Source organism: Syzygium oleosum, unplaced genomic scaffold (genome assembly GCF_021117445.2).
Source record: "Syzygium oleosum isolate NSW1041296 unplaced genomic scaffold, Sole_v2.1 Sole_v2.14, whole genome shotgun sequence".
Lineage (NCBI taxonomy): Eukaryota > Viridiplantae > Streptophyta > Magnoliopsida > Myrtales > Myrtaceae > Syzygium > Syzygium oleosum.
In genome coordinates this window covers 5,305,675-5,330,932 of record NW_026607498.1, presented here as the reverse complement: position 1 = coordinate 5,330,932, position 25,258 = coordinate 5,305,675, and the positions used below count along the sequence as shown (strand labels likewise).

General features: G+C 40.8%; 3 protein-coding genes across 3 annotated transcripts; all 3 read left to right on the top strand.

Annotated features, from left to right (window-relative positions):
- Positions 1-5,016: 5,016 nt before the first annotated feature.
- Positions 5,017-8,777, top strand: LOC115691798 (histone deacetylase complex subunit SAP18). Its single transcript, XM_030618533.2, has 6 exons — positions 5,017-5,219; positions 5,787-5,819; positions 6,757-6,867; positions 7,563-7,658; positions 8,455-8,529; positions 8,612-8,777. The coding sequence occupies exons 1-6, from the start codon at positions 5,088-5,090 to the stop codon at positions 8,642-8,644; spliced, it is 480 nt and encodes a 159-aa protein (XP_030474393.1). The 5' UTR covers positions 5,017-5,087; the 3' UTR covers positions 8,645-8,777.
- A 1,227-nt stretch (positions 8,778-10,004) lies between these two features.
- LOC115691796 (polygalacturonate 4-alpha-galacturonosyltransferase) lies at positions 10,005-16,981 on the top strand. Its single transcript, XM_030618532.2, has 11 exons — positions 10,005-10,240; positions 10,368-10,532; positions 13,452-13,486; positions 13,579-13,638; positions 13,754-13,876; positions 13,980-14,043; positions 14,117-14,163; positions 14,368-14,702; positions 14,805-15,162; positions 15,428-16,015; positions 16,306-16,981. The coding sequence occupies exons 2-11, from the start codon at positions 10,382-10,384 to the stop codon at positions 16,579-16,581; spliced, it is 2,037 nt and encodes a 678-aa protein (XP_030474392.2). The 5' UTR covers positions 10,005-10,240; positions 10,368-10,381; the 3' UTR covers positions 16,582-16,981.
- Positions 16,982-23,320: 6,339 nt separating this feature from the next.
- On the top strand, positions 23,321-25,029 carry LOC115691784 (gibberellin 20 oxidase 1-like). The gene is made up of 3 exons (XM_030618516.2): positions 23,321-23,956; positions 24,195-24,516; positions 24,610-25,029. Exons 1-3 carry the CDS (start codon positions 23,394-23,396, stop codon positions 24,874-24,876), a joined length of 1,152 nt encoding a protein of 383 aa, XP_030474376.1. The 5' UTR covers positions 23,321-23,393; the 3' UTR covers positions 24,877-25,029.
- Positions 25,030-25,258: the final 229 nt, after the last annotated feature.

Below are 25,258 nucleotides of genomic sequence, written 5' to 3'. Positions count from 1 at the left end.
AGCTGCTCGAATTAATATTATGTTTTTTATTGGTCTGAAAATGAATATTGTTGTATAGCTAACTGGTCGTGTAGTTGAAGTGTTTAAGCAAGGTCAATTAACAAAATTTTATTCTAATTAGCAACCCAAAAAAAGGAAAAAGAAAAAGAAAGCACCAAGATCTTATTCTAAGGACAGAATTCTAGCACCGTTAGAAAAGGATATAAAATTAAATCCAGTCGTACTTGTGGCGTGTTTGGCAACCCTTTGACTTTAAGACTTTGCATTTAAACAAAGGACATTGACTCGATTTTTTTTTTGAAAAACAAATATCCTTTAGCATTGTAAAATAATTATTGCAGTTTTTTTTAAAAATAAGTCAAAAAATAAAAATAACACAAAGGGGAATAGAGGAATTTGCAGGCTCAGGCGAGCGAGACAATAGTGGCAATGGTGTTGACGTCACGATGACCCCAAGCAACGTGCTGTCGAGGTCGGCGGCCCAGGCAAGCCTTGTGACCCAAGGTGGCGCAATGCTGGGATTGCACGACAAGGCAATGCGTCACGGCGAGATCCAGCTCACTTATGGATCTGACGCTGATGCCGGCATTGAGAACTCACGCAACGCTTCGTAGGCGAGGTTTAGCTCACTTATGGCCCTTGCATCAACGTCAACCTCAAGAAACCAAGCAACGCCGCCACCAGGGTCGTGTGACCCCAAGCAATGGAACACCGGGGTTGTCCAACCACCAACGGCTCAGCTTTGCCAAAAGCCCTCACGACGACGTCCTCGTTTCCCATGTCTTGGTGGTGAAGCTTACTCGTCAAGGCCGCCCAGCCCCAGGCAAGGTGCCATCGCTATGCGAGCCGCCGCTTGGGCCGCGCGATGCCGGCTAGACTTGGTGAAAATTCTCTAGCCAAGTTCTCGCTTGAGTGGAGATGGAGATCTATACTTTGCTTGTGAGGGTAAAAGTAGTAAGGGTAAAGTTAAAAAAAGAAAAAAAACCACTGGCCTCGAAATTACTTTCCATAAAAGCCTCAAAGCCAAAGCAAAGGAGGCTTGTCTTGAGTCATGAGCATTTTCTTCAAAGGAAAACTTTGCATCGAAACTTTTGAAATTCTTAGCAAACACCGAAATTTTAGCTTAACCACACCATTGGAATTCCGAAACTGCTCGTAAATGCGGTTCCAAACGCACCCCCAGTCGGTCAAATGTTTAACTTGAAAAAAATGCGACACCTTCTCGTGGCACTTGGGACAGGTTTTACAGTCAAATATGTTCATAAAACCATCATGTCCTTTCGCGGCAGTACTGATAGAAGGGTGCAGTGACGTGGACTGGCTCGTTTGATTCGATCCTTGCCATCATGATTGATGGTTTTCCAAAACAAAAACAAAAACGAAAAAAAATCGTGGGATGAGTTAAATGTTTTATTTTTCCCCTTATTTATTGAAGGGTCAAATGACCTTCTCTTCTGTCAAAGAGGAGAGGAGTTTTGATGTTGAATCTCTGTTTCTATATTTTCTCCCTTTTTTTCAGAAATTTAAACTGAGGGTCAAGTTGACTTTCTTGCAAGTAATGGAATGAAATTTCACTTTAGTTGAGCACAGTCAAATGCCATATTAATTATGCATACCAAAACGTGGGATGCGCTCCATATTAGCTCCATTCTTGATACATAAATTCTGATTGAAGCTCAAAGGAACTTTTTTTCCGAGAAGCGAAATTAAATTCATGAGACGAGTGGATAGAGGCGACAATGTGAATGTAGAGCCTTGCATGCCCGAGACGTGAATTATATGTGATTTTTTCCGTTGGAATAATCCGTATCGCCTCTCACTTGGTCGACGTGGGACACGCTCGAGATGATTTCTTTGCGAATACAGTACATATGGGACAGCAAAATTATGTTCAGGAACGTCCGGTTCGAGCAATTCCGTCTCCGTCTCCGAGGTAAGGGTTTGAGAGATCTAAAACACCATAAATGAACTTTCAAATTCAGTTCTTTTGGAAATGGAATCCTAGCTAGTCTTTTGTTAATTGGTCCAAAAATCTTAGCTAGTCTTATCCGAACCACGTTGATCTACATTTTGTCTCTAATTTCGTTCTTATTTTTAGTTTAGAGCAAATTTTGAGAGCTTGGTAACCTTCGTCCAAAAGAACATACGCAAGAAGAGATAGATCGGCCGCCGCTGCCGACGGCTTTGACGGGGTCGTCATTGTCGGGTGGAGGTGGTCGCCGGTCCCGGTCCAAAATAATATCATAGAAGCTCAGATCTTGGAGAGGTTCGAAGCATTTTGACGAAAATTGGGACTTTGATGCAAGATGAATCGATCCAATTCGGCAAATTAACAATTCACGGGTGGCTTTTTCGGCAACCTCGGGTTTGAACTTAGGCAAATGATTGAAGCGTCAGCCTTCAAGAATTTCTCTTCGTGTAGGGAACTCACGAGGTTGGCCAAAATTATTCCAACAAAAGAAACAGCACGACTAACGTTAGAAACACGGAAAATACTTGTCATAATTTGATCTATATGGTTAATCGATCTTATCGGGTAAATCGAGTGGGATCGTCGTGTGACTCCCACATTTGATCGTGCATCGTGACTAGTCTAATATGGACTCGATCATAGAGGCTTTATGGACTTGATGGAAGTGCCCACCGTATGGGTTGGGCATGGATATGTAGGGATTTTGAACTAGCCGGATCGGGTTCAATTTAATCTTTTTGAAAATGGGTAAAGCCTCGACAAACGCCTCCTCCTCGGGGTCGGCTCCCCCCACCCCGGCTCTGCTCGATGAGTTTTTCCAAAGAAAAATGTTAGTAATCTTGTAATCGTAAGATGGGGTTCGGGCAAGAATTCCGAGGCTCGAAACCTTACCGCCCCGGCTCCCTTTCTATTCTTTACAGGTCCGACCCGATCAATCCGTTTAGAACCACTCCCTAATCAAGTCTAGCACGGCACACCCGCGAAACAAACCCTATACCGGGCTATATGGTAAAACAAAACATCACAAGCAGCAAGGCTTACAAATGGTAATGGCTCGGATCAAAAAGCAAGGAAGAAGAAGAGGGAGGGAGGGAGGGATGGATGACGATTTCTTTCTCCTCCCTCCCCAACCCAACGTGGGTTGCCATCCCCCATCACCAACGCTCCTTCACAATTCGCTCTGCTTTCGGCACAAGAAAGCTGTGCCCTCGACGCGACCCGATTCCACCCAATGCTTGGCCAATCCGCGTCAAGAGCAGCGCGGAGGTTGACGAGGGTCTTTCCCATTTTGGGAATTGCTCTGATGGCCCCCAGAAGGGAACGGGCCCCTCTATCAATGCGCAGATTCCTCCTGTTCCTCTGGCTTCTGTTGCCTCGTGATGAAGAGTCGGATGGGACTTTGCTCGGATCAATCCTACGCCCCATGTCTGTACGATGTTTCCCCCCCTGCTCTGTGTACTTTTACTAGCGTGAGGAAGTGGGAACAACAGTGATTCTGAGTAGCTGGGGATGTCCAGAAGCCGAATTCGGCAACGAGGAGTTGCCGTATCGATCGCGGGTCTCTCTCGTCGTTTAGGGATTCACGCGGGGCATGTGCCGCCTTTATAATTCATCGTACCGTGTCGTCTGAGTGAGTATATACAAGCGGCCGACCGCGTTTTACGAATACGTGCGTACCATTGAACAGTGAGGATTATCTGTATGGGATGCCCGCCGGAACCTTCTTTCGTGTGTTTTACCTTGATTATGAAGTCGGGTAAAGGATGTTTCGGGGACTCGGGGGTTCGCCCTACCAAATGTGGACGCCTCGTCGTTCGGAGAGTGTAAACAAGTAAGACTTTCGATGCAAAAACGATGGCGCCACTGATTATAACTAGAATGCATTTGGTAACTTGTCAAATAGTAACTGATTCTGTTTTTTGGTTCCCATAATCAATTTGGGAATAGAAATCCGTTTGTTAAATTTTTTGTACCCGCAAAAAATTGTGCCTAAAATTAGTTTTGGCACAGAATTAAGAAGCAAAAAAAAAATAACTTCTTGATTCTGGAATAAATTTTTCGGAACTGATTTTTCTTGGTTTTCTTCTTTTTTTTTTTGGTTTTGTCGTTGTTCTTCGGCTTGTTGCCGCCACTGCCTGCCGATCGGCCACAGGCCGAGCCGAGTCGGCGAGGGCGGCTCGTAGCCGCGATGGCGAGGCCTCACCTAGCCAAGGCGAGGCCAACCTTGCCGTTTCCAACCTAGGCGACGGCGAGGTCGACCTCGCCCAGCCAAGGCAGGGCCGACCTCGCCGTCGTGACCGGTGAGGCCGGCAGCGAGAGCTGTGACGCCCTCACCGGCCCCGGCCTGTGATCGGTCGCTAGCGGCTGGCCATGGGCAAGGAAAAAAACCAAAAAAAGAAAAAAAAAAGGAAAAAAAGAAATAAATATTAAAAAATTCAAAATATTATTAAAATATTATTAATAAAAAAAAATTTTGTGTAGTTACCAAACGCATTTCTGTTCTTTTTCTATTCTAAGAACAGAAATTTTGGGCAGTTACCAAACGTCTTCAAATGCTTAAAAATTATTTCCGGGAACGGAATAAAAAAGAATCATTTCTGCCCAGAATCTGATTCTGGGCACAGAATGGTTGCCATGCGCAGCCCTAGTGAAAATCGCCAATTTTTCTCAAAAGGGACCGCATTATTATTATTATTTTTTTAACTACAGCATGCTTATTAAGCAGAGATCGTATCGCGATTCCCCCTCGCACGAAATTCTCAATCCGCCGTTCGTTGTTTGAGCTTAGTTTGTGTTTCATGTCGTGTCATAATCGGGTTTTTCTCGGTAAATTCGAAACTACGGAACATGAACAAAGAAGTCCGCTTTAGCCAAGTACACAGGCCCAGGACCAGGCCCAAGACCAAGCCCAGGCTCAAGCTCAGGCCCAGGTCCAAGCCCAAGTTCAGGCCCAAGCCCAAGCCCAAGCCCTACCGCTATCTGTTGGGACCAAGCTCTAAAACCTCGATTTGAACTGTGATCTTGGTGGAGAGCGAACAGAAACCGGAGTGACAGAGCTCCAGAGCCGAAGAAGAGGAAGGAAGGAAGAGAAGGAAGAAGCTTCGAGAAATCTGACATGGCAGAGCCGCCGCCGAAGAGAGGAGGAGGCGGGGGAGGAGGAGGGCGCCCTCTGCCGCCGCACGGGAGAGGCGGTCCCCCGATGATGCCGCCTCCTCGCCCCCGCTTCGAGCCCGTCGAGCGAGAAAAGGTTCGTCTCTCTCCGAAAGCATCCACTTCTACTCGCGCACACCGTGCGTTTGGGTCTTGCTTCGTTCTGTATCTTGCGTCTCCTATGACGCCTTCTCTCTTGTGCATCTCGGTCGTTCGGAATTACGACACATAACGCAGGCGCGGGTGCTGCGTTGGGGCGCGGTTTGCTTCTAGGGTTTAGTTTCGCTGCTAGGATTCTGACGTGGTAGTTCATTGGCAATCCCTCTACGTCGTACCCTGAAACTTTTGCAAGTGACGGGAGATGGTTTTTTGTGATTACTTGGGCTTCGGAGCGTGCTTACATCGGGTCTCGCACTGGAGTAGTGGTTAGATTGGTGTGATTCTATACTTGTTATCGAAAAAGCAGGAGAACCCTTTGTTTCGTTTTCCTTTGATGGGTAAAGACGATGTGTTAGAAACAATGAACGGTACATAAGCTTTTAGCATGAAGGGGATCTATGATAGAGAAGAAATGGGTGTATTTCTTGATCATGCTATGAATTGATGGGGTTCTGTCTTCACTTGGACCTCTGTAACTGATAATTTTCCCTGTTTTGAAATGCAGACATGTCCGTTATTGCTTCGAGTTTTTACCAAGGTAGGCTCATGCTCTTCTTCTTTTTTTTCTTTCACTTTGCATATGTGGAGTCATTCGTGTGAAGCCGCTGAAAATGTTGAAGTTTTTGGCTTATTGAGAAGTGTTGACCATGGAAGGGATTCTTTTGTCTATCTGGTTGAAGTGTCATGGTTAGAACCTAGCATCTTAAAATAATATAGAGAGATAAAGAGGGGACCAGGAGATGTATGAAACTGGCCTCATCCTTGTCTTCAACATTTCCAAGTATTGTAGGAAATGGATGCTCTCAAATTGCTATGATTCCGAGTTAATAGGGTTCTGGTTAAACTATTACTTGTTTTTCATTCCTCGGTAATGAAATAACTATTATTTTCGCTATTCATCTTTCTTTCTGATTTGTGTGATTCTTGCAAAAATTGACTGGTGAGGTTTTTCTGCGGTCCCCCCAATGACATGAGAAAACAATAAAGAAACAAACGAGAATGCATCAGCAACTTGAAGAGGCCAATGCAGTATATTCTCATTTTCTCTTTCATCCATATATGAGAATTAAATCCTAAATTTGACACAAGCACCGATATGGTTGCTTGGCAGGTTGTGCTAGAGTACCTGCCTTGCAGCAGCGTATGACTTTTTAAGTTATCATCGTTTGTGCATGCCTTTTCTATGTGGATGTGATGATGCTCTTCCATTTGATAAACATCTCTGTTCAGAGAATAAACGGTGATTTGGCTATGATGATGGCCATGGAGTTACGTGTCACTGTTTGCTAGTGAGAGCTTGAGTGCTGTCAAAATCTCTTGTTTCCTTTTCCATGATGTCTCTACGCTTCTGCAATACTTTAATTTCACTGAGAAAGGATAAAGATGACAACATTTTTGCTAACTGTTCACCATATGTTGAGGTGCCCTATGCTGTGAACTTTACTCATTTGCTATATGTCAATTAAATTTAACAGCTTGGGGGCCATCATTCCAAGGAAGACTTTGCAGTGAGAGGCAAAGAGCCCAAAGATGAGGTTCAGATTTATACATGGAAAGATGCTACTTTGCGCGAGTTGACGGACCTGGTATGCGTTGTCGCATGACTTTATTTCATTATTAGTATCCCTGTCTATTCAAGTCCATGCATTTGATATTGGTCATATATGGAATCTGAAGATTTCGTACTGTACATTGCCACTAATAAACTATCCTTCCGTGAGAATTTAAATTAGGATTACCAGTTAGGTTCATATGTAAAAGGATGAAGCAGGTTTTTAATTCTGTTTAAGGTTTAGAAAAGAGGGGAAAAGGATACTGGGCGTGGGAAATGTGGCTTACTAGTGAGCTGCTTTAGATCCCTGAGTTATTGAAGAACATGGTGAAGGTAGATGGTTGAGGAACAGGAAAAAGTATGAATTATGTGGATAAGATGCTTTTGTTGTTGCAATAATTTAGCTCTAATTTGCATTTGGATCACGTGGATAGCCAGATCATAATTGAGAACTTGTAGGAATTCTTTTGTCAAAAGATTTCCTTTGAGAAATTGTTATGAGACAAATAGATGAGCAAGTGAAAGGATCTGGCTTGCAAGTGCTAGAGGGACTTAGAGTTGGCATTGACGTGATGCTTGCATATCTTTGCTACATTTACATTTAGCTTGTTAGGTGCTGGAAGGTACTTCTTTATTTTCTTGGTGGTCTGTTTGTTTTAGCTTTAACTGGGTTATTTTTACCACTAAAATTCTGAAAATAGTGCTTATGTATAATCTACCACTTTGTAGGTAAAGGAGGTAGCTCCGGAAGCCAGGAGAAGGGATGCAAAATTATCATTTGCTTTTGTCTATCCAGATAAAAATGGTCGTTTTGTGGTTAGAGAGGTGATTCTCTCTGTCTTCTCTCTCTCTCTCTCTCTCATGCATACACCCCCCCGCACAGCCATTCACATGCACATCCACACGGCGCACCCACACCTTCACGCACAAACACGTGTCTCTGGTGACGAAAGCTACGCTTCTTAGGTTCTGTATAGTATGGTCCATCATATTTATAATTGAATTCAATGTTACTTTTAACTGATCGGTCTATCTATTTTATTTTACTATGATTAATGAATACTTTTCATTCATTACATGGATTACTAGTGCTGATATAGCCTCGTTTTCTTTTGTACCAGCCACTCTTTTTGTTTGCTGTCTGTCTCTCTGTCTGTCTCTGTAACCTCTGAAATCCTTCTCTCATCCGTTGGGCCATTATCTTTAAAATGTATGACACAAGGAAGAAGTGCATATTGTTGCCTACTACGAGTTTGAGATAATAAAGAATTGACTGCTTCAAATGGGATCCAAAGTGCCTAGGTAGATAAAAGATACTTCCACGGATATCTCATGATCCTGGGTGCTAGGTGTGTTTGATGTATACAAATTCATGACAGCGAGATGCTTTGGAATCAATAGATATTCACTGCTGGGGGTTAAAGCTTAAAGGTTTTCGGCTCTATAGCTTCTTTAATGTTTGTTTTCGGAGAATAGGAAGATAGAATGCTTATAAATTCAATCATACTTTATGCCTAAAGGTCATATTTGCTAGGCATAAATGCATAAAAAATTTGAGCCGCACCTCTCACACGGCCTAAACTCGGAGGCTTAATTCATGATACACCCTTGTCTCATGAAGGTGGGAAAGACCTTTTCTTACGGCAATGGGAGACGACTTGATGATTCGAAGACATTGGCTGAACTGAGCTTTCAGGTGAGATATCACCCTCTTGGATGTCACACTTACCCTACTTACAATCAGGATATGTTACTGAAGCCTTTTGTTGTCTTGACAGATTGGAGACTATCTGGACGTGGCAATTCTGTAAAGAAGCGTTATCCTGATCCTTATGTTTTGTTTAGCCTAAGTTATAGGTTGGATTGCTTGTTACGAATTTGTATTACGACATATATAAGATCCTTCGGGTAAAATGTGTTAGAGTGTCTGTTTCTTCCCTGGAACGAGTCGTCCAAGCGGGGTGGTTGAATAGACTTTTACCTTTTTGATTAATTTAAATCTTGCAACCGCCGCATTTTCGACATTTTATTTAACTCGAAACACCTCAAACTCTTGAAATATACGGAGCACGTGAATTCTCATATATAATTTTTTTTGTCGTATACTCTTTTTAAAATTCAGATTAGATTTGAGATTTTGGTGGCTCTGCCATGTGGGTTAGAAATTGTCTTCTGGATGTGATGCGGGTTCATAAATTTTTCACGATTCACTTGATTTTGACAAAAAACAAAATGAAACTGGATGCATCTTTCGCCGTTTTCTGTCTTGCACCAATTTCATTTGCCCATTTTAGTGAGATGTCTTTTCGGCAAAGCAGAAGTTGATTACGATAGAATATCGCCAGGGTCCAATTAATAGACACAATATTCAGTAAGACATCACATCAAAATCTAGAACGCGACGTGTGATTATCAGTGACAACAATCGCTCGAAATAAACAATTTTCTCACTCCATGCTTGTTGCTAAACATCACGCAAAACGGCGCATTACTTTTTGATGATGTGGCTTGCGACGTCAACTCGTTGACTCCTCAAATGATAGATTCTTGAATTTTGACCCAACGTATAATGTCTGTTCTTAAATTATTAATTTCTTCAACATGATTTATGAATTTTAATTCAATATATAATGTCATTCGTAAACTTTCAATTTGTTTAATTTGATCAAAAAATTTCGATACATGTTCAATTTAGTCATCGAATTATATAAAAATATTTAATATTATCTATTCATCGATTTATGTTCAATTTAGTCTCTGAACTATATGAAAATGTTTAATATTGTCTATTCATCGATTCAAGTTTAGAGATAGTATTGAATATTTTCTAAGGACTAATGTACCCAAAATTTACGGATTACATTAAACAAATTAAAAATTTATGGACGACATTATACATTAACATAAAGTGTAAAGATTTTATTGAACAAATTAAAAATTTAAGAACGACATTGCACGCTAGTAAAAAATTTATGACCGTTTGTGTAATCACACTGTATACATTCGATGTCTCTTCTTCGCAAGGTGAAATGCGGGGGGGCCAGCTGGCAGTTGCCGACGCGGAGCAAGCGCCAGTACAGCTTGAGACGGCGTCGTTTAGCGGGTAAATCCGTCTTAATCAGCAAATGAGATGATCTCGGCGCATGACACGCACAGCTATAATTACGCGAAGACGACCCTCTGAAAGCGATCGCTCGCTCTCTCTCTCTTCTCTCTCCGATGCGCATTTCCTGAAATTTCTTTTACTCACACTCCTCCCAATTCGCCGACGCTCCTCCCCGACGCTCCTCGCCGCCGCGCCCCCGTCGCTCTCCGATTACCGCCGCCGGAAGAAGAACGGCCGCCTCTCTTCGTGGCGAGATTGCGTTCGCCGCCTCGAGATCGCTCCATGATTTGAGCTCCACGGGGTGTGGGATTCGGTCCCCTCCTTCGCGTGTCCCGCTTTCTTCGCTTCCTCGCTCTCGTCGCGTGCCGCTCGGCTCGCGATTCCGACGCTCCCGGCGACTGATTCGTGCATTGTCGCGGTTCTTGCAGGTCCTGGCGGTGCGATGGCGTTGAAGCGCGGGGCATCCGGCGTCGGGATCGGTCGGAGCAGGGGCGGCGGATCGCGGCTGGCTCTCGCCGTGCTCGCCTTCTTCTGCGTGCTCTCGCCGCTGGTTTTCTTCTTCGGCCGAGGCCTCCGCACCGGCTCCGCTCACGGTCAGTGCTCGTGGCGTCGAAGTCGCGATTTCTGTTTCTCGTTTTTTCTGCGGTGTCGATTTGCTCTTGGCATTTTCGTTGGGTAGGATGTGCGGATCTCGCTAAAGTGATGAGATGGGTGATTGATTGGGCTTTCCTTTTTCCCTTGCGGCAGTGGAGCTCCTGGTCTTGACTTCGCTCGTGTAGTGATTTTTCTTATCTCTCATGACTGTGATGACGACGATGATTGGGATTATAGATCATTGAGGAGTTGCTCCTGAATGAGGAAGTATGCTGTGGATGACTCTATTCTCTAAATGGCTGGATAGTGCAAGTGTTGTTTCAGTACGACATTGAAGTAAATAGCTTGAATTTCTGATGGATAGGCAATGACATCCTCTGAGGTTGCGAGAATTAGATTCCAACAAGCCTAAATACATCACCTTGAAGTCTAAGTTGAGTTTCGAAGGTTTATTGTGAGCCAACTCCTCAACAACTCTTATACTTCCGCAGCTAGGTTAATGAACCCGAATTAGTGCCCCTCTTGTCATTTACTGATGGTTGTATTATAGATGACCCTAAGGTTACATTAACCTTGTTGAAACTAGTTTTGAAGTTAGGTAGCAACAAAGTCTGCAAGAAGGAGGTGTAGGATCAGAAGAAGGTGATACCTTTGATTTAAGCTTCTTCAGAACGTCTACAAGGACAGTTTTAGGGAGTTTCCTTGGTTGTAGGCAAGATAATATCCTAAAAAGGTTGCAATCTCGAATGGAGACTGTTTCTACCATCCTCCCTGGAGTTGCCTTCATATAAGTGGATCCTTCATGAGTTTGGTGGCAGTATTTGATGGGTCTAAATCATCAACTAAGAATGTTTAATTGGTTTGTTGTCATTAAAAGGAGGAGCATGTTAACATTCGTGAAATTTTTTTTGGGTAGGTAAAAGAGAAGACTTCTATAAGGCAACAAGGGAGTGTAGACCAATATATAAGAACAGCTCAAATCCACAAGGTCTTACTTACAAGACTAATCATTTATAATGTCGATTGAAGCACCTACATCCACACATAACTTTCCACTATAACAAAAGTGTAAGACTCTTAACCAACTTTCAATAATTACAAAAAGGGGCATCTCTCTCTAATGAAGGCTCTATGGTTCCGCTCTTTCCAAATCAACCAAAAAACAGCAAGAAGGATTGAAGAGAACCATCTCTCCTTAACTGAGGGAAAAGAAAACCTTGCCAAGCCCATAGTTCTTGTTCAATAGATCCTCCTGTAACCCAAGATAGCCTGTGCAGTAATAAGAAGTCGCCAATATCATTCTGGTCCATGGACAGTGAATGAGGAGATTTCTCAGGCTTTGCTTCTCTTTTGCTTAAAAAGCATTAATTGACCAGCACAATCCCTCTTCATTGCAAATTGTCTAAGGGGAGAATACGTTGCCAAGATGCTTCCCAAGCAAAGAATGAAACTCTAGATGGAACTCTCACTTTCCAAGAAAAATCCTCTTTGCCACTGACGATCTTATTTTCGAGCAAATTATAATAGGACTTTACCGAAGAAGTTCCATTTCTACCTCTACTCCCAGACAAAAGTAGCAACAGGAGAAATCTTGAGTTGTTCAACAAATTGAAGAACTGACAAAAGCTTCAAGTTCCGAATCTTGGGCTTGTCTCCATGGGTTGATCTTCCAAGTAATTCTCCATTTGGAGAAATGACAGCAAGTGTACACAAGAGCCTCCTTGTTCCTAGATATGTCAAAGATGTCAGGGAAATGATCTTTGAAAAGAGGGATTTCAAGCCCAGTGTGCAAGCCAAAAGTGTATCCACTTAGCATTTCCCACAATAAACTCGCTCCACTCATCTTTTTGGAGTCCATTCTGTTCCCAAATGTTAATTACTACTGGTCGGATGCTTATGCAGTAAGTTTGTACAGATTTCAGAAAGATTGTATCTGTATAATGAATAGTTTTGCAGTGACCAAATGATTTGATATTTTTTTGTGGAAAAAAGTGGTTGAAGAAACAGCCTTATAGCAGTTCTTTTCCTGCTTGTCTGTATTTTAATTGAAATTGAGAATTATAGGTAGGTAATCTTTGTGATGGGAGGCAGCCTTTTGAATGGGAAGGGTTGTGGAAGTGAGGTTTCTGGATGTCTATTAGAAAAGAAGTTTGCCATCATGTTGAAGCTCGAAATCCTGGGTTACAAATTATATTTTTAGAAACTGAAGTAATGGAAAATGCCCATGGTTTTAGGTTTTTGTCCCATGCTAACATCACTGTATGGAGAGATGCTGATCAAGAGTATTATCGTTAATGATGTTAGAGTTTCCAAGGGTTAGAAGGGCAGAGCATTGTGTCCCATTAGCATGAGAGAATGGGGCTAAAATGATATTGTTGCCAGGATAGACCGCCGAGCTAGTTGGTCAATGGCCATTCTTGTTCAATGGCTTTTTTTTTTTGGCTGTCCAAAAAAAGATAGGGTATACATTCTTGCTTTCATACTTCCTGTAGAGTACAGCCTGAATAGCTTGATGTTATTAATATTGTATATTGATCTATTTAGTTCCAAATCAAACATGATAAAGAGAATTGCCATTCCATTTATACATTGTTCTGTGTTACAGTTAACCGTGAGAATGAGAATGCTAATTTCCATTATCGCTTCCCATCTTTGTTCCATTCAAACCTAATTTGTACTTCCTTGTAAGCCTAACTTAATACTAAGTCCCTTGTATCTTACCTGGGAATAGGATGACCTGGTTGGGCCTGATATTAGGAATTATCTCTTTCTGTTCTAGCGTGTTAACTGTTTGAATTTATCTATGGTTGCACATGCTTTGGTGATGCAGTGTTTTACCTCTTGTGAGCTTATATGTTTCCATCTACAATTATTATTTAACAAAAATGATTCATGCATCCAATTTCCCCTTTCTGTAGGCGATGACTATAATGCAAATGGTTCAGGCAAGGAGGTATGATTTTGATATCAGTTTCTTCATATTTTAATGCCTCAAGATTTTCTGCTATATAATTGTGCTGATGTATAGAGTACTTGGATTTGTAGAATCTTGATTGGCGAGAGAGGATGGCATTGGAACATCTTTCATCGCTTTTTTCTAAAGAGGTGACATTCAAATTTGATGACTTTCACTTGAGCCGCCTCTTTAAGATTGCTGGTTGCTATGTAATAGTATTGAGATATATTGCCAGACCAATTATGTTCTGCCTCCTAAATGTAGGTACTTGACGTCATCACGGCCAATATAGATGATTCAAATCCTTTAAGTCTTGATAGTTTCAGAAAAAGCAACATGTCTGCTTCATGGAAAATTGACGGAGCAGAGGCATCATTTGAGAATAAGGTTATAGTCTTTCTTTGCTTATTATGTGACTAAAATCTATTAACATCACTATGACCTTTGTTTAATCATGCCATTCTGGATTTTTTTTTGGTTCACTATGAAGCCTAAGAAGTCGGCTACTGATACAAAACAACAAACACCAAAGGGCATGGTGACTGATTCTTCAGGTAGATTCTTTTATCTGCAATTTTTGGGTGTACCCACTGGGATTTTCTGATCTTTGTTGATTTCCTGTCGCAGATGAACGATCACAATTTGTTGATTCACCTGCAAAGCTTGCTCGTAGGGTAATGTTCTTGGTTAATCAAATCTTTGTAATGATGATTTACTCTTCCTTGTTTTGTCCCAAGGACCAGAGTTTTTCCATTAACTTGTAAATTAAGATGGGACCATCTGTATTAGTAGTTGGTTTTCTGACAACTGCTTTTAGTGTCACTGTTTACAATTTGCTTACTTGTTTTCAACTTTCTATCTATGACCACTTTCTGCAGCAACTTAGAGAGAAAAGACGTCTAAAGCGTGCAGCTGAGTTGGTGCAACAAGATGAGGAAGTAACAGTGAAACTTGAAAATGCTGCCATTGAACGCTCCAAGTCAGTTGACTCTGCTGTTTTGGGGAAGTATAGCATTTGGAGGAAAGAGAACGAGAATGAGAACGCTGATTCAACTCTAAGGTTTATGCGGGACCAAATGATAATGGCAAGGGTGTATCTAACCATTGCAAAGATGAAAAACAAGCTTGACTTGTACCAAGAATTGCAAACTCGGATCAAAGAAAGTCAACGTGCTTTAGGGGAGGCAAGTGGCGACGCCGATCTGCATCACAGGTACTGAAATCCTCTTTTAATTTTTACAATTTCCTCAACTATTTCTGTTCTCATGAGGTGGGATACTGGTACTCGCCTTACTATTTGACATCTTTTGCATAGTGCACCTGAGAGAATGAAGGCTATGGGCCAAGTTTTGTCAAAAGCTAGAGAGCAGTTGTATGATTGCAAATTAGTCACTGGAAAACTGAGAGCTATGCTGCAAACGGCAGATGAACAAGTTAGAAGTTTGAAAAGGCAGAGCACATTCCTGAGTCAACTGGCGGCTAAAACAGTTCCGAATGCAATTCACTGTTTGTCTATGCGTTTAACCATTGAATACTATCTCCTCCCTCCTGAGAAGAGAAAGTTCCCTCGAAGTGAAAACTTGGAAAATCGTGATCTTTACCACTATGCTCTCTTCTCTGACAATGTTTTGGCTGCATCAGTAGTTGTCAACTCAACAGTTGTGAATGCAAAGGTGAGATTGAATTCTGATTTTCTTCTTGTGTGTACAATGCATCGTCCGGATTTCTTTCTTGCTTTCATTTTAAGAAGAGTAAAGTATGCCTCAGTCGTGGTAACTTTGACAAAAAAATCTTTGTATTTAAACTTTTGAACCCAACAATCATGAGATTGACTGCTGTTGATATTGATCTCATAGTGGACTAATATCTCCTTTTTGTCCTTGAATATCTTAACTGACTGGAACTCTTACCAGAAAATGTTTCATGTTTGGACTGCAGGATTCTTCAAAACATGTGTTTCATCTTGTTACTGATAGACTTAACTACGGGGCAATGAACATGTGGTTTCTAGTAAATCCTCCTGGAAAAGCAACAATCCATGTTGAGAATGTTGATGAGTTCAAGTGGCTTAACTCATCATATTGCCCAGTTTTGCGTCAACTGGAGTCAGCTGCTATGAAAGAGTATTATTTTAAAGCAGATCATCCGACCACACTTTCATCAGGGTCTTCAAATCTTAAGTATCGGAACCCAAAGTATCTCTCAATGCTTAACCATTTACGGTTCTATCTTCCACAGGTCTACCCTAAGTTGGATAAAATTCTTTTTCTTGATGATGATATTGTTGTCCAGAAGGACTTGACTGGATTATGGTCAGTTAATCTGCATGGGAAAGTAAATGGCGCTGTGGAAACCTGTGGTCAGAGCTTTCATCGTTTTGACAAGTACTTGAACTTTTCAAATCCTCACATTGCAAGAAACTTTGACCCAAATGCTTGTGGATGGGCATATGGCATGAACATGTTTGATCTTAAGGAGTGGAAAAGGAAGGATATCACTGGCATATATCACAAGTGGCAAAATATGGTGAGTTAATCACATTCCTTCTGTTTCTTTTTTACCGTTTCCCTTTTCATTTGGGCAAATGAACTGAAGCATTAAATTCGCAATTTATGTTACTTGGGGTAAATCCAGAGGTTTATCCTGTAAAATCTGATAATCATGTCACTTATATCTTAGACTTTTGGACCATAATAGATCAGAACCTGGCTGCCACATGGACACCTACAGTTTGAATTTTAAGGTTGTTTGACGTTGTTCTTCCCCTCTCCCCCTACCAAAAAAAAAAAAACTGACTGTTTTTCTTTTGACAATAGAATGAAGATAGGGTTCTTTGGAAGCTTGGAACACTGCCACCGGGGTTGATCACATTTTACGGGTTGACGCATCCTCTTGATAAGTCATGGCATGTGCTTGGTCTAGGTTACAACCCGAGTGTTGATCGCTCAGAGATTGAGAATGCAGCCGTGGTTCATTACAATGGAAATATGAAACCATGGCTCGAGTTAGCCATGACAAAGTATCGGCCATACTGGACCAAGTATATCAAATATGATCATCCCTATCTGCGGACCTGCAACTTGAGCGACTGAAACATGGCAAAGAAATCTAAGGTACAGTTGAATGCTCTTTGTCCTTCGGGGTAAAGGATCACTACCATTTCCTATGCCTGAGAAGGGATTAAGATTCTGTTGATGCTGGGATTCTGCTTTTCCACATTGTTTAAATTGCTTCACGATTCATTGAATTCATTCTCACTGTCCCTTACCCGTTGAAGTTAGGTTACGTTGAACATCCCTCTTGACCTGTAAAACCTCACTAGTATAGTTCACTCCAGCACAATGTCTAACATGGGGTGTAATGAACAAGTATCTCATAGTCCCTGTGATTGAATTGGAAAACTCGCTTTGTTCTTTAGACATTTGTTAGTTCCGAAGAATCATGTAAACGTTGTCGAACTTGTTTTGTTTCCTGTTATTGGCTTTCCTTGTATTCATCATCTAAGTAGAGCTCCGCTGCATCTGTAGTGCTACTTTTGTTAGTCTTTCTTACGAGTTATCTGGCCAAAATCATGCACTTGTCTGTAGAGGGCATGACACTGAGGTGGTCCGTGGTCATTTATTTATGTGATTAGGTGACTGGTGGTCTTAGCATGATCGCGCATCTTCTGTCTCGTATATAAATTTCCTCTAGCAAACCAATATAATTTGTCAATTGTATTCTTGATGTATCAGCCATCATTCTTTTATCTTCTTGGAACAATATTAAAGGAATTGTAAAGTTCTATGTCTGGAAAGTGAAAATCAGGGGTGAAGTGAATGACACTCGGATTTCACAATAGAATCGAACATTTCCTGGTTTAAATTGTCATCCAATGGATGAAATTTTCCAGAATTTTAGGGCTTTTGTTCATCAAATTCAAATTATAGAGAGATTGATGTATTGAACTTGTGGAATCTTTCTGTAATTTGACATTTCAAAAAAAAAAATTTATGTCTTTTATGTATTAATCTCGAATTTTTCTCTGTAAGCCATAAGACATCTTTCAACTCATGCTCGCCTTAGTAATAGAAGAAAACCTTGTTCTATCCTCGATGGAGTTGGAGAGCCAAAGCCAACGGAGGTCCACTACAAGGCTAGATCAAGGGGTGCAATCATGTTCGGCATGAGCTTCCGTTACGGTTGTACGCGGAGTTCATCGAGCAGGATACCTGAACATAACGCCGGGTTCGTGCATCAAAGCTACTTTTGTTGCTAACGACGTCATTTATTCCAAGGCTGGAGGCTGCCATGTTTGCTTACGCTCATAAAAATTAGACTGAATCCAATGGCAGCCATGCTTACTTCTTTTATAGAAGTTTTAAGACTTAATTGCATAATTTAGTAAGCTTTTGGACCAAATTGCACTTGTATGAGTTGTAGGACTTTTACAGCGATTATTCCAATTTCTTATTGAGTCGAACAGTTTTTGTTCTATTTTTACATGATTATAGGATCATTCACAAGATCATCAGACTTAAATCAAATTTCAAGGAATTTGTTTGAACATTAACAAGAATTACAAACCCTAACCACAAGTAGAATTGCTTGATCATGTTATACCGAACTTAATCTATCGAGATCATCACATACATGTGTAGTTATAAAACTCAAGAATCACCTAAGGTCTTGCTCAGTTAACGGGAAAGCAACATGGAAATTGAAACAGTAGGAGCTCAAAATAATTATAGGTTGCGTTTGGCCATTTGGATTTCTAGTCAAATTAGGATTAGATAAGACATGATATGAAAGTCAGGAGTTTTGTTATATACTTTTCATTTTTTGGTGAATGATAGTAATAAAGTTGGATATTTTTTATATCCTGTCATGTCCATGTTTGATATGAACGGCATATTAATGTAAATGAACTTGAAAATGTACAAACGGAGTTGATAAGAATTTTTCACTATCCACTGTTAAAGAAGCTACAAATGCACAAGCAGATATAACATTTATCAATAATCCATGATTAGTGTACAATCTAAATTTTAAGCAACAAATACGCTCATCGTAGCATTTTAGAGTTACAGGTTCGATTACGACAGTAAATGTAAGTATGCCGCAGCAACATCGATTAGTAGATTAGCTAACGAATGCTAAATTTAGTAAGAGAGTAAAAACATAATTATTCACCTTCGCGATTTCGAAAAGTATAATGATATGATTTTCTCACCTATTTCTTTTTTATTTACTTATTATATTTTATTTTTTCCCTCTCTTTTTTATTTATTTAATTTTTATTCTTTTATTCCCTTCCATCATTTCTAAATAAAATTTTATTAAATATATACTAATATATATCTAAAATATGTAATAAATATAAATACTAAATATATATCTAGAATATATATTATAAGATAGAAATGAATTCAAATATATAAATAAAAATGGGAATAAATAAATATGAAATTTTTTGTTGTTAATTTTAATTTTTGTTATTCAAGTATACCTTGAATATAATAAATCCTACCGACCTTTATTTTACCTCCCCATGAGCTATTTTCATCTAGTTTATATCCCTTTATATCTTACTTTATCACGTCTTAGGTAGGAACCAAACACAGGATCCAGAATTTTATTCTGGCTAGCAAACCTAGCCTTAGGGAATAGGAATGATAATCAATGTTTAGATTATCACGTTCGGTATCTCTTGGAATATGAGGGTACTCTCTTCTTCCGCCGCATCACTTCTGTCTTGAATCCTCTTGCTGCAAAAAGTTGAATGAACTGTTTGTTCACATTGCTAGATAAGACTCTTAAGTTGCGACGTGGTCAGTACCTGTATCGTTCAATGAGCTTTGGAAACCTAAATGTGATTGCAAGAACATGTAGTCAAACCAGCACAAAACAAAGGTGGAGTGTTCATTGATCTCATCTGTTTGTGCAACAAGTTGAGATCTACTTGTCCAGCACAGTGCAGGTGCATGACCTGTGAGATGAGAAAGCATTCAACCAAACAAGTGTTCCACTCAAGTGGACCTACACAGAACTGTATAGAAAAGTAATGGAGATTCGAGTTTCGTTTGTTCGAAGGAAAACTATTATTTGGAAAATGTTTTCCGACTTTCCGGTGGTTTTAGATGTTGGAAAGCTAATCGATTTACGGAAAACGTTTTTAATGGACCAAAAAGAACAAGCTTACATTGGGGAAAAACAACTTCTAAGTCACAGCATGGTCAGTTCATGTATCTTGAATCATCCTGCTGCAGCAAGTTGAATGAACTCCTTGTTCACATTGCTGAATAAGATTCTAAGTTGCAACGTGGTCACTACCTGTATCATTCAATGAGCTCTGAAAACCTAAAAGTGATTGCAAGAATGTGTTGTCAAACCAACTAAAACAAAGGTGTTGTGTTCATTGATCTCATCTGTTTGTGCAACAAGTTGGGGATCAACTTGTCGAGCACAGTGCAGGTGCCTGACCTGTGAGATGAGAAAACATTCAACCAAACAAGTGTTACACTCAAGTTGACCTACACAGGAATTTATAGAAAAATAGTGGAGATTTGCGGCTTGTTTGTTTGAAGAAAAATTTGTTCTCTAGAAAATTGTTTTTCAACTTTCAGGAATTTTGAATGACGGAAATCTAATCTATATAAGGAAAACGTTCTTAATGGACCCGAAAAAACAAGCTTGGATTGGGGAAAAGCTTCTCCTCTTGGTAAAAAGGAATCACTTTCCTTAAATCACCAAAATAAATGAAAACTAAGCTTTTTCTCGAAAATGGTTTTCATAAAGAAAAATTTCATTTATCGTAAAGGTTTCAGCAAAACAAAGTCATCCTTGATATGCATCTTCCAATGTGATTGATCTCTCCCTATAACTAACCTTCAAATCTTCAAGTTATCGGAGTGCTGCATTGATCTTCGACTAACTTTACGAATTCTACCAAAAGTGATCTCTCGTGGACTCTGCATCCTTCCATGGAAGTGATGTGATTCTTGCTTTTTCTTCCTTTTTTTTTGGCCCCTCTTATTCTTATTCTCTTTCTTGCACAAGACAAGCTCTTTTTAGCCCACTTTGCATTATCCTTCTCTTTTCCCATAGATCGACCGAACCTGATAAGAATTCCAGATCTCTTTGCTCCCCATTACCGAACCTTTCATTACACCTGCCCAAATTACATTACCAAGTCCGAAAGAACAACGTGCACGGATCTCGCAGCTGTTAAAAAAGGGTGTGCTTTAAACTTAAATAGCTTCTGGGGGGGAAGCTGTAAGTCATTTTCTTGATCAGAATCTTCTTGTCTGAACATTAAATTTTAAATAATATCCTGCAAATGGCTTAGCGAATCCATCTTAGCTTTCTTTTTATGGAGTTTGTGGCCCTGCTTTTTATCAGCATGATGCTGTGACAAACCATCACTTTGTGAGGTGCTACTCATGGGTCACGGCATCTGTTGGCTAGTCAAGAATTAGTAATTTATAGATCAGATCCTTTCACAGCTCGCTTTTGTGCAAAGTCATATTAGGAGAAGCATCCTTTTTTAGTGTGCAATAATTGGGAACTTTTTTCTTTCTTTTGGATCAGAAAGTCCCGGAACTTCATTTTCAATTACGTGCGATGGATCCGCACTCCACGTATCCATGGGGTTCCGATCTGGCCACCTCTCAGGGAATTCATTTTGCATTTACAGTTAGTTAGACTCATGCCTAACTCCTACTTAATACGAAGTCATGTGGTGAGTGATAAGATGTGTTTTCTCCATGTTTGCACTCAGCAATCACGTGAAGAATGACGAACTTTGGTTGAATCATATTGCAGATAAGAGGGGAGCGATATGGCCAACTTACATGAGCTTGTCTCTCCTCTCTTTAAAACCGAAAGAAACACAAACATGTGAACTCGCACGTACGCGATTGGACATAGGACAGCCTCCGAAGTGATAGTGACTTCAAGTAAGTGCATAGATATTTAGTATGTCGGTAGGGTTAAGGATATATGGGTATTATTGTGGTGGTTCCTGTGCACGCAACGCTGGATCGATTCTCCAATAGTCCTCAGCTTTAGTCCACTAAGACAGCGTTTAAACTTTTAAAAAAGATCTCTTAATCCGTGATTTGATCACCTTTTGCCCATTACTTGTTGTTGCCTTGTTGGGAACTGCGAGATGCCCACTCAACTGTGTTCATGAGAGAACCACCCTGAGGAGTTCAGATTAAATTCTTCATCCAAATTACGAATTAAGTGGTATCCTGTTCTTGTGCTCTATTTTCTGGGTCGATTTTAATATCACCTCAGGGCAGATTTTATTGATAAAGCCGCGATTTTCATCTATGCCATGATCGATCACATTGAGAATGTGGGCTCGAATTGGCATTTTTTATGAGTAATGTGTCATGAAAAAAAATGGCTTTTATTTATAGACAAATTACCATGACATCCTCTGTTTTTTAGGGAAAGGAAAAACATGTTTGTTGTCTTGTCATTCGTGCTTTCAAAGCAAGTGGCAAAGGACCCAACATTCCTAGCCATTGAATTTGCCTGTCTTCCTAAGAATCCTTAAGAAGATCAGAACTGGCCTGCCCTCAGGTTTCGTCTTGAGAATACTTGAAAGTGTTGTCTTCCTGACAGGTTGTGTATCCTTGTAAAAGTGTCTTGTCGTGGCCTGGAAATTTGTTTTGGCCACAGGTTTTTTTCCTTCCTCCAATGATCAGAAGAAAACGCAGTTTCACTTGGTTTGGTGGTCCCATCTGTGAGAAGTAGATATCAACTCGAAAAGGCATCAAGTCATCACCTGTTTTTGTTGCTACACGTTTTGTTTTCGTGGCCAGCATTATTTCCATTTTTTGACTTGCTCGATTGTTACTGTGACTGTCTCAAAACTCAGGGATGTTACAAGGGTTTACCCTGCAAATGTAGAAGGTAAATTGTTGTTTCAAAACGGAGGTTTATGCAATCAAGTATAAAAACTCATTATTAAGCCAATCCATCGGGACATTTCCATTTGCGACTAATTTAAGTCTAATTCTTTTTTAATCAATTTGGGTATTGCTAATTAGGTCCTCAATCTTTTGCTTATAAGCTAAGGTCAAAGAAGGATTCACTTGATGCATCTTTCGCAGAGAAAGCCAATGCGACTCGGAGACTCGTATCTCTGCATACTCCTAGTTCTTAAGGATGCAATTAGCTCATTTCACACTCCGACCCACAATATTTTTTCTCGCATAATATGGCTCTAGTGGTATATATAACAATACCTGTTTGCATACTAAGAGTTTATATATAAGAGGGAAGTGGGTGGGATGAGTTCAAGCGGCTGATTACATGAATCCAGTAAGGAATAAACAAATGAACAACTGAAGAGGAGGTTCAGAGGCACCAAAACACAACAATTAGTTGGTGGGTTTTGGCATCCGAGGAAGAGAACCTTGTTCTTGATAGGCCGTGCTTTGATTTTATATCTGTACTATATATGGGGTAAAGAGTATAAACAAGTGTTTCATGCCAGCTTTAAGTACTGGTTTTGGTTACTATTGGGTCAATATCAGGTCTCCAGTCTTGTTGCATCTATTGCTCTGGAAGTGACAAAATATAGGACTAAAAACCCCCCCTCCACCAAGTGACTAAAAATCAAAGGGATTTTTCAATTTGGGGTATGATTTGGATGGAGAGAGAGAGAGAGAGTGAAAGGAATGACGCAACAGTTAAAACAATCAGATTCCAATATTTGTTCACGATCTCCCCAATGAACGGCCTTGGCTTTTCCCTCCTCTCTCTCTCTCTCTACCCTCCTTTATTAAACTCACCAGCTCATTGCTTTCTCTTCCTCAATCAACTAGCCATCTCTCTCTCTCTCTCTCTCTCTCTCACAGAAGAATAGAACTGGTTTTGGAAAACCCACACTAGTTACAATATCACAAAAATGTCAAAGTGTTGCATGCCAATGCCTCCTCTTCAGCCTCCATTACCAATGGGGGGCCTGATGAAAAATGAGAGCGAACATTGCCCAGTTTTTTATGCTTCCATTCTTCAACACCAAGCAAACATACCCTCCCAATTCGTTTGGCCCGACGAAGAGAAGCCGTCTTTGACCGAGGCACCGGAACTCCAAGTCCCCCTGGTTGATTTAGGGGGCTTCCTCTCTGAAGACCCGACCGCCGTGTCAAAAGCGTCTTGGCAAGTTAATGATGCATGCAGGAAACATGGGTTTTTCCTAGTTGTAAATCACGGGGTCGATCCAAGGCTCATAAACAAAGCTCATGAGAATGTGGATTTCTTCTTTAGGATGCAACTCTCAATGAAGCAAAGAGCTCAAAGGAAGCCCGGCGAGCACTGGGGCTACGCGAGTAGCTTCACCGGCAGGTTCTCCTCCAAACTTCCTTGGAAGGAAACGCTTTCGTTCTGCTATTCTGCCGATGGTCAATCATCGGAAACTGTCGAGAAGTACTTCTTGAATGTCATGGGAGAGGATTTTCGGGAGTTCGGGTAAGAAAAACTTCGCGTTCTTACATTCTTTAGTTTCATCCGACTCATTCTCGAAGCACTTTGGAGGCACGTGTCAATTCTTTTCGCAAACAAACTAATTAGGATAACCAATTTTAGCTGTATAACAAGCGGTGCTAAGTCATCGGATATAATGGAGCGAACGGTAAGAGGGTGGCATTCCAATCTTCTATTTACACTAGATAAGAAATCATCTTCTTCCTTTCTTGGTTTTGTTCAGGGAGACATGCCAGGAATATTGTGAAGCAATGAGCAACCTCTCCCTAGGAATCATGGAGCTCCTAGGAACTAGCCTAGGAGTCGGGCGGTCACACTTCAGGGAATTCTTCAAAGGGAACGAGTCAATAATGAGACTAAACTACTACCCGCCTTGTCAGAAGCCTGACCAAACTTTAGGAACTGGCCCCCATTGCGATCCCACCTCTCTAACCATTCTCCACCAGGACGAAGTGAGCGGCCTCCAAGTGTTTGTTGACGGAAAGTGGTACTCAGTCAGCCCGAACCCCGACGCCTTCGTCATCAACATCGGCGACACATTCATGGTACATAATTTAAGCCTACTGACTTAATCGTGTTCTAAGTGAAAGGTTATTAATGTGCCTAAGTGAAGTGTATGTGGCCTTGTGCTTGTCCAGGCTCTATCAAATGGGATCTACAAGAGTTGCTTGCACAGGGCAGTGGTGAATGATCAAGCAGTGAGGAAGTCTCTGGCTTTCTTTCTGTGCCCGAGAAGGGACAAGGTGGTGACCCCACCAAGTCAATTGGTTGACAAACAGGACTCAAGAAGAATATACCCAGACTTTACATGGCAAACTTTCCTAGATTTCACTCAGAAGCACTATAGGGCTGACACAAAAACCCTTGATGCCTTTTCCGATTGGCTTCGAGAAAGAAGCAATTGATGGAGGCGCAAAACCAAACTTTTCCGAATATAAGCAGCCTTTTTCTCTTCTTTTCTCTTCTCGTTGTGCTAGTTGGGAGTACCTTCAAGTATGAACACATATATGCTGTACAGTGCTTATGTTTTGCAAGAAAATTTATGCCTTCGGCTGTGGCATGTGAAGAACTTTTGTATGGCTTCCTATTAAAATCGTCTTCTAGTCGAATGAGCGTGCCATTTATTTCATGGTGCATGTCATGATCTGAAGAGAGTACAGTGAGTTGATTTACCCTTCCAAAGCAAAGAAGAAGATCCGTATCCACCGAACATCTCACGTCATATTCTGCAGTATATATTACGAGAAACGCCTCGGCAGCAGAAGACTAAAATTTCGAAGAACGTAT

Bases quoted from the DNA above. Each gene is read 5' to 3' on its own strand.
- LOC115691798 (XM_030618533.2), top strand. From the start codon at position 5,088: ATGGCAGAGCCGCCGCCGAAGAGAGGAGGAGGCGGGGGAGGAGGAGGG. The intron at 5,820-6,756 runs GTAGGCTCATGC...TAAATTTAACAG, and splicing joins TGCTTCGAGTTTTTACCAAG to CTTGGGGGCCATCATTCCAA. The intron at 7,659-8,454 runs GTGATTCTCTCT...TGTCTCATGAAG, and splicing joins GTCGTTTTGTGGTTAGAGAG to GTGGGAAAGACCTTTTCTTA.
- LOC115691796 (XM_030618532.2), top strand. From the start codon at position 10,382: ATGGCGTTGAAGCGCGGGGCATCCGGCGTCGGGATCGGTCGGAGCAGG. The intron at 13,487-13,578 runs GTATGATTTTGA...TTGGATTTGTAG, and splicing joins CAAATGGTTCAGGCAAGGAG to AATCTTGATTGGCGAGAGAG. The intron at 14,044-14,116 runs GTAGATTCTTTT...TTCCTGTCGCAG, and splicing joins CATGGTGACTGATTCTTCAG to ATGAACGATCACAATTTGTT.
- LOC115691784 (XM_030618516.2), top strand. From the start codon at position 23,394: ATGTCAAAGTGTTGCATGCCAATGCCTCCTCTTCAGCCTCCATTACCA. The intron at 23,957-24,194 runs GTAAGAAAAACT...GGTTTTGTTCAG, and splicing joins GAGGATTTTCGGGAGTTCGG to GGAGACATGCCAGGAATATT. The intron at 24,517-24,609 runs GTACATAATTTA...GTGCTTGTCCAG, and splicing joins ACATCGGCGACACATTCATG to GCTCTATCAAATGGGATCTA.